The sequence below is a fragment of the Asparagus officinalis genome, chromosome 2, assembly GCF_001876935.1.
Source record: "Asparagus officinalis chromosome 2, Aspof.V1, whole genome shotgun sequence".
NCBI lineage: Eukaryota > Viridiplantae > Streptophyta > Magnoliopsida > Asparagales > Asparagaceae > Asparagus > Asparagus officinalis.
The window spans coordinates 51,595,639-51,603,947 of NC_033795.1; the positions used below are offsets into that span (position 1 = coordinate 51,595,639).

General features: G+C 41.6%; 1 protein-coding gene across 1 annotated transcript; it reads left to right on the top strand.

Annotated features, from left to right (window-relative positions):
- Positions 421 to 4,131, top strand: LOC109831169. Its single transcript, XM_020398508.1, has 3 exons — positions 421 to 583; positions 3,648 to 3,787; positions 3,883 to 4,131. Exons 1-3 carry the CDS (start codon positions 421 to 423, stop codon positions 4,129 to 4,131), a joined length of 552 nt encoding a protein of 183 aa, XP_020254097.1.

Consider the following 8,309-nt stretch of genomic DNA (forward strand, 5'->3'; position numbering starts at 1 on the left):
CACCAGGCTCAGATGTTTCTAGCAGGAATTAGCCCCAGCCTTGGTCGATACCTCGTTTCTATGAGGTTTTATTCAATTCGGGAGGTAGCGGATGCTGCCATCTCTCAGGAGAATGAGTCAGCCTTGTTCCAGAAGGACAAAGAGGGAAACAACAAGGATAAGGGCAAGAACAAGAGATCATTTCAAGGACCCCAGCAGCAACAACAAGGCCCTCATAGGAGAGGACCTCAGCATGATCAGAGAGCGCCCCAGCAGCGCAAGTTTTAGGGTGCATGTTATAACTGCCGTAAGATTAGGCGTAAAACATCAGAATGTCACAAAGCACCAGTAGGAGCCCAGCAAGGGAGAGGGAAGAATCAGCAGCAGATTAGAGCCCAGGGCCGAGGTCTGGGTCAGCAGGCGAGACTAGAGGCACCACCAATGGTACTGAAGATTGAGGAGCTGATTCGTGCAGTGCAGGAGGTCCCTCAGGGACAGGTAGTTCCATATGCTACACCTCTAGCAGCGGAGCAGGTTCAGGCTACTAGTAGGGTCTATGTAATAGTCCCTCGTGATCATGGAGCGAGCGGGTCCATAGTGGAGGGTACGTTTTCGGTTAACCTCTTTCAGCCCGTATTCTTTTCGATTCAGGAGCTTCACAATCTTTCAAATCTTGTGCTTTGATGAGTAGACTCCAGCTAGGAGCTTATGTTAGACCCTAGAGGGGGGGGGGTGATTAGGGTCTTATGCTAATCTAATCCGATTATATGCCAATTAAAATTAATTAACAAGTTATCCTAGCAAGTATGAAATACCATAAGATATATGAGCTAGGATAAGCAATATAAACAATGAGATATATCCTATATGATAAAATATATGCAAGGATATATAAACAACACAAGGGTAAATAATCTAAATAAGATAGTGGATGAAGTAAATGAGCAATGCACAATTGGCGATATAAGATGAATGCAAAAACAAAAACGCCAAAGACAAACTCAAACAAACAATATGATCACGGAGTTCGGACCTTTCGTCCTACGTCTCCGCTCCCCACTCCCCGGGAGAAATCTACAAACACAATCCGGTTTGGAAGCTGGAACTTCTACACATTCGGTTTCCAAGTTCACCGAAAATTCTCACACAACAAACACTATGCAAACACACTCTACACCCACTAAGTGTTGAACTAGACGTGTCTCCCTCAAGTGCTCGGTTACAACCTCTCACTAGGTTCGTCAACTGACGCCACTCCTCTTGGGACGATCCCCGACTCTCGCCACACACTTCTCTCTTGGTGTACAAGTGTATTAGCCACTCCTCTTGGGACGATCCCCGACTCTCGCCACACACTTCTCTCTTGGTGTACAAGTGTATTACAAGTGTATCTCTCAATTTGGCTCAATTACTATAATTGATTGTTCTCAACTATGGATGAGAACACAATGAAAGCACAACTCAAAGTTACAATCTCTCACCACACAACTATACTATGTATGTACATACTAAAAGCTCAATGTGGGTGTGTGTAACAATGAGTAAAATAAAATCTAACTCAAATAGCAAACTAGCAATAATAAGAATATGAAAATCAATAATGAAATTGCTAGAGAAAAGAGTTAGAAAACTTCTCTATGAACACAAAGAAGAGGATGAAGGGGATTGAGAATGAATCCCTAAATCTGCAGTGAAAACTTCCTCCTTTGTAAACAGAAACCCAAACTTAAACAAACAGTAAAACCCTAAACCCTTGTTTAAACACTTTGTTTAAAAACTTGTTGGATCATATTGAAAGAGAGCAGCAATAGGGTATTTATACCCACTCTAAATCTCAGTCAAAACCCCTAACAAAAGACAAAAACAGACCCAGCAAACAGCTCAGGAAATAGTCATTGGGAAACCAACGGTCATATAGGCGGTCGATCGGCAGAAATATCGGTCGACCGACGAAGAACAAAAACCCTATGAACTGTTCTGGACCATCGTCGGTTGACCGGTGCGGTCGACCGATGGAGCTCTCGGTCGACCGCATCGGTCGACCGATGAACTCTCTGCTACATGCTGTTGAAAGAACAAATGATCGGTCGACCGGTGCGGTCGACCGAAAACTGACACAGCAGAAAAACAGGTTTTAGAAGCTGATTTTGAGACTTTGGAAAATATGTTAAAAATAACAAATGAAGTCCAAAGATAATGAAACTTTGGGAAATGTATATAAACATGTAAATGAACATGTTACAAAAAGAATTTTCCAGATTGCATTTCCTATTTGTGAAAAATCATCATTTTGCAAAATAGTTCAAAACACGAAAATGGAAACATGTGAATTTTGACATTTTGGCTAAACCATGTTTTGAAACTTTGCACAATGATTATATAGACTTATTAAAGTATGTATATGATTATTGTTAAGTCCAAAAACTAGGAATATAATATTTTCACAAAATTGCATATTCTAGGCAATAAATACCAAAACACAATAGTAAATATGAAACATGTGATTTTATATTTATAAACATGACAACTCAAAACTATGTATGTATATATATAAAACTATATATATGCATAGAAACCAAAACTTGTGTATATATATATAACTATATATATATATATATATACCAACCTCCAACTACGTTGTTTGTCTACAAAACATAGGAATGCACAAACACTAGACAAACAACATTAGTAGTAAATTGTTTGTAAATCATCATCAAAACAAGAAGGCCAACAGCTTAGCCTCTAGATACTCCTTTGTCAGTTTCCACCCATTTTCGTGAGATGTCGCTCTTGGAGAGCATTTGTAGGAGTTGTATTATCAGCTTAGATGAGTCTGAGTTTTTTGTCGATCTGATGGTGTTGAGCATGTCAGAGTTTGATGTTATTTTAGGTATGGATTGACTGTCTTCCTACCATGTTAGTATTGACTGTTTTGCGAAAACAGTCAAGTTACGGGCATCTGATGGGTCTGAGTTAGTTGTGGCAACCTCTTAGGGGAACCAGTTTGCAGAGTCATTACTAGTATACATCGAGGAGGTGATGCTTCGGGAGCATAGTGTTGATATATGTGAGACTAGAGTCATCTCGGATTATCAGGATGTCTTTCAGGACATACCTAGGTTACCTCCTATGAGAGAGGTTGAGTTCTGTATTGAGTTGCAGCTGGGCACAGCCCCAATATCCCGAGCACCCTATTGCATGGCACCTACTGAGAAGAGAGAGCTACAGACCTAGTTGGATGAGTTGTTAGCTCAGGGTTTTATTCGTAGGAGTCATTCTTCATGGGGAACGTCGGTCCTCTTCGTGAAGAAAAAGGATGGTAGTATGCGATTGTGTATCGACTATCATTAGTTGAACAAGGTCACTATCCGGAATAGATATCCCCTTTACATCGGATTGATGACTTGTTCGATCAGCTACAGGGAGCACAATATTTCTCAAAAAGATTGATCTTCATTCTGGTTGTCATCAGTTGCAGGTCCGGGAGATGGATATTCCCAAGACCGCCTTTCTGACTTGATATGGGTCCTTCGAGTTTCTGGTTATGCTATTTTGGTTGACCAATGCACCCGTGGTATTCATGGATTTGATGAACCGGGTCTTTCATCTATTTTTGGACCAGTTTGTGATTGTGTTTATCGATGATATTCTTATCTACTTGAGATCAGAGATGGAGCACGAGCAGCATCTACGTTTGGCTTTGCAGACCTTGCATGAACATCAGCTATATGCTAACTTTAGCAAGTGCGAGTTATGGATTTCTAAGGTCAGGTTTCTTGGCCATATTGTTAGCAGAGAGGGCATAGTGGTAGACCCAGCTAAGGTTTCAGCAGTGCTTGATTGGGAACCACCAAAGACGATTACTAAGATTTTTAGCTTCTTAGGCTTGGTCGGATACTATAGGAAGTTCATTTAGGACATCTTGAAGATTACAATGCCACTCACACGCCTTACGAAGAAGGGTGTACACAGTTCACTTGGAGCATGGAATGCCAGGAGGCCTTTGATACCTTGATGGTTAAGTTGACTACGGTGCCGTTTCTTACCATTCCGAGCAGTGACAGGACATTTGTTGTGTACACGAATGCGTCGTTAGAAGGTTTGGGAGGTGTTCTGATGCAGACTCAGAGAGTAGTAGCATACATCTCATGACAGTTAAGGGTACATGAGCAGAACTACCCCACTCATGATTTGGAGTTAGCAGCAGTAGTATTCGCACTGAAGACATGGAGACACTACTTATATGGAGTTCAGTTCAAGCTTTTCACCTACCATCAGAGTTTAAAGTACTTTTTCTCATAGAAGGAACTTAATCAGAGGCAGCAGCGATGGATCGAGTTTATCAAGGACTAGAGTTCACGATTCGGGATCATCCGGGAAAGGCGAACACCGTGGCAGATGCTTTAAGTAGGAAGCGTTGACATCAGATTGCGGCTTTGAGGTGCTCGTTGTATAAAGATATTCTCACCCTTAGTCAGTTCGAGTTTAGGCTAGAGATTGGCGAGACTAGCACATACTTGGGAGCTATTTCAGTACAGCAATCTTGGAGGGACAGAGTAGTCAGAGCATAGTTAGAGGACTCTTGGATTCAAATCCGGAAGGATGAGATTGCCAAAGATCCCAAAGATGATAAGACCAATAGAGAAGATGGAGGACTTCGGATGAAGGGTCGATTAGTTATGCCGGCTAGTGTGGAGCTGAAGAAGGAGTTATTTGATGAAGCACATCGTGCTCAGTATACAGTGCATCCAAAAACCACCAAGATGTATAAGGAATTGAGGAGACACTTCTGGTGGAGTGGCATGCGTAGAGACATTTCAGATTATGTGGCTAAGTGTTTCACCTGTAAGCAAGTGAAGGCAGAGCACCAGAGACCAGTAGGGATACTTCAGCCTTTATCCATTCTAGAGTGGAAGTGGGTGGACATTTCTATGGATTTTATTGTAGGGTTGCCGAAGTCAAAGAAGGGGAACAATTCAGTTTGGGTAATAGTGGATCAGTTGATGAAGTCGGCACATTTTATTCTAGTGAGGACCACTTATACCGCCAAGACATATGCGAGGATATTTATTCAGGAGATAGTTTGACTTCATGGAGTTCTAGATACAATTGTATCAGATCGAGGATCAGTGTTTACCTCGCACTTTTGGAGGAGTTTTAAGGAATCATTCGGCAGCAAGTTATTACACAGCAGTGTATTTCACCCTTAGACAGATGGCTAGACTGAGAGGGTGAGCCAGGTGTTGGAGGACATGCTGAGGTCTTGTGTTATTTATTTCCAAGGCAGTTAGGAGGATCATATTCCGTTGATAGAGTTCGTGCATAATAATAGTTATCAAGCGATGATTGGTATGGCTTCATATGAAGCATTGTACGGAAGGCCTTGTAGATCCCCTATATGTTGGGTAGAGCCAGAGGATAGCTTGTTGCTTTGACCAGAGCTGGTGAGGCAAACTACCAAAAAGGTAGCAGTGATTAAGGAACGCATTTTAGCCGCTCAGAGTTGACAGAAGAGCTATATAGATTATAGACGGTGACCGTTAGAGTTTCAGGAGGGAGATTTTGTCATGCTGAAGGTATCGCCGATGAAGGGTGTGCAGCGATTTGGTAGACGGGGAAAGCTTGCCCCGAGATATGTTGGCCCTTTCCGGATTGTTGAGCGAATTAGGGCTGTTTCTTATAGAATAGATCTTCCAGCATCGATGTCTAGTATGCATGACGTATTTCACATCTCTATGCTCAGAAAGCACCTTCGTGATGAGGAGAGACAAGGAGTATTAGATGCTTTGGAGATCAAACTTCGGGATGATTTGACTACGATTGAGATCCTAATTTGTATACTTTCTAGAGAGGACAAGAAGCTTAGAAATAAAATGATTCCTTTGGTGAAAGTCCAATGGAACCGGAGAGAATCTAAGGAGATTTCTTAGGAGCACGAGGAGGATATGTGTCGCGACTACCCACACCTGTTTGAGCAGGTAGAATTGTTTGAATTTTGTTTTCTTAAGATTTATGATGGTTATGGAATAGTTGTATTTATCTTTAACGCTAGAATGGGGGTATTGACACTTAATACGTAATCATTTGGGATACGTGGTATATATATAGGGGGTTCCTTGTTTGGATTTTTCGCCCGACGTACTATTTCCATTTAGTTAGGGATTAAGGCGCAAGTATTTACATTCTAGACTGTTAACCTTAAATACCGCTATGTTCATTAGTTAGGGATTAAGGCGCAAGTATTTACATTCTAGACTGTTAACCTTAAATACCGCTATGTTCATATCTGAAAAGTTATGCTATGACTGTTAACCTTAAATACCGCTATGTTCATATCTGAAAAGTTATGCTATGAGATGTTATGATTCTCTCATATTATTAATGTTTGTGAGACGATTTCTGAATTTTGAGGACGAAATTTTCTTAAGGAGGGAAGAATATAAAACCCCATATAATTAAATAAATGAGTTTTTATTGTGAAATATATGTTTAGATCATAGAGGAATATGATAACAAGTGTTTTGGGATCAAATAAGTATGATTATGTGAGAGAAATCAAGTGGAAAAGACCAGCACACGAAAGGTTCATGCACAGCAGATTTCTGTTATGCTGTAGACCAAGCGTGGCGCGGCGGTCGACCGCATAGCGGCCAGACTGTTTTTCCCAGTCCGGGTTGTTTTGAGTTTTGGGTCGGGTTTGAGAGCTCATATATATATTAAATAATTCGGGAGAGCCTCCTCTTCATCACAGAAAACCCTAGCAGCCTCCCCCTACCCCGGGAGAGCCTCCTCTTCATCACAGAAAACCCTAGCAGCCTCCCCCTACCCTCTTGCAAACCCTAGCTTGTTCTTTGGGCGATTCTTGGAGGATTTCGAGGAGTTCGAGCGAGATCCAGCGGTGTTCAGCGAAGGAGAACCTCGTCACGACCTTAACCACAGTTGTTCATCACCCCTCAGGCGAGTTTCATCTCGCCCAACCCTGCATCCAGTTTTAAATGCTTTTAAATGATGTTTTTCACGGGTTTTTGTTGAGCCTAACATGCTAGTTTGAGTATAAAAGTTGATCTTTTATATTGTAAGTTACAAAAAAATGTTTTTAGATTAATAAAGATCACCCATGTTTTCCTAAATGCAGATTTTGAACATGTGTTTAGTATAACAAGAATTTCGAAAGAAAAATAGTTGTTTTCGAAGGTTTCATCATATATATGCATGTTTTAAATTGTTTCTTTTTGTCTATAGTAATTAGACTGTTTATACCAAGTTCCAGATATGTTAAATCACATGCATAGGGTTGCTAGTACATATAAACATCACACGAAGATCGAGATCAATATCAGTTAGAATAAAAACCAAAAAATAGGATTTTTCTGCTTCGCGGTCGACCGCGGGTGGCGCGGAGGTCGACCGCGTATCGTGCATAGATCGGTTTTTAGTTTCTATCTTGATCGCGGTCAACCGGGTTGGGCACGGTGGTCGACCATCGATCGCGGTCGACTGTGCATGGTGCAGTGGTAGACCGCTGGGGAGCACAGAAACACAGTGAGTTTCTGTTCTTGGTGTGGTCGACCGTGCTGGGCGCGACGGCCGACCGCGAGTCAGTTTTCTATCCTGTTTTTTTTTGTGCATACGTCATGTGGCTGGCTTGATTTCTGGATTATTTGGGATTGTTAAGCACAAAGAATTGTGTTCACTAGTTGGCTACAGACAGGAGGCTTTGTTTTTTTTCACCGAGACATGAGAGTGAATAGTACATAGATGTTTTTAAATTGAAATCCATTGTAGTCCATGTGTTAGATGTCTATCTATTGCGGCCCATGTGTTGGACCTCGATCATAAAGTCCATGTGTGATACATTTTCTTATTTCAGTCCACGTGTTGGACATGTAGCTTTGCGACCCATGTGTTGGACCTACATCATTTATAGTCCATGTGTTGGACCTACTGTTCGTGGGGAAAACTGTTTTCTTCATTGAAATAATTGTCATCTTGGATTACAAAGATCCGGTCTTTTATAGATCCGGTTACAACTAAATCAAAGAAAAAAAGTAAAAATTACAACTTTCCTTCTGTGAACAAATCACGAGCTCCTGTTTTGTGGTCGCTCGCTTTGGTTGGTTCTTTGCCAACGCCGGGGTTAATCCGTGGACCACCGCGCGATCTAGATCCGGTCGGATCTACACGATTATACGGGTATTATTCCATGAAGGGAATAATAGCCGGGAGGGATTAGTCCACCAAGGGAATAATCGCTCGGATCTCGAGATCTAAGACCAAGCTTAGATCTGGAGTGTGATCTCGTGTAGATCTCAGATCTGTTCTTTCTTCCT

Coding starts and splice junctions, on each gene's coding strand:
- LOC109831169 (XM_020398508.1), top strand. CDS start 421: ATGGTACTGAAGATTGAGGAGCTGATTCGTGCAGTGCAGGAGGTCCCT. Junction 584..3,647: donor GAGCGGGTCCATAGTGGAGG/GTACGTTTTCGG, acceptor ACTTGAGATCAG/AGATGGAGCACGAGCAGCAT. Junction 3,788..3,882: donor TTAGCAGAGAGGGCATAGTG/GTAGACCCAGCT, acceptor CGGATACTATAG/GAAGTTCATTTAGGACATCT.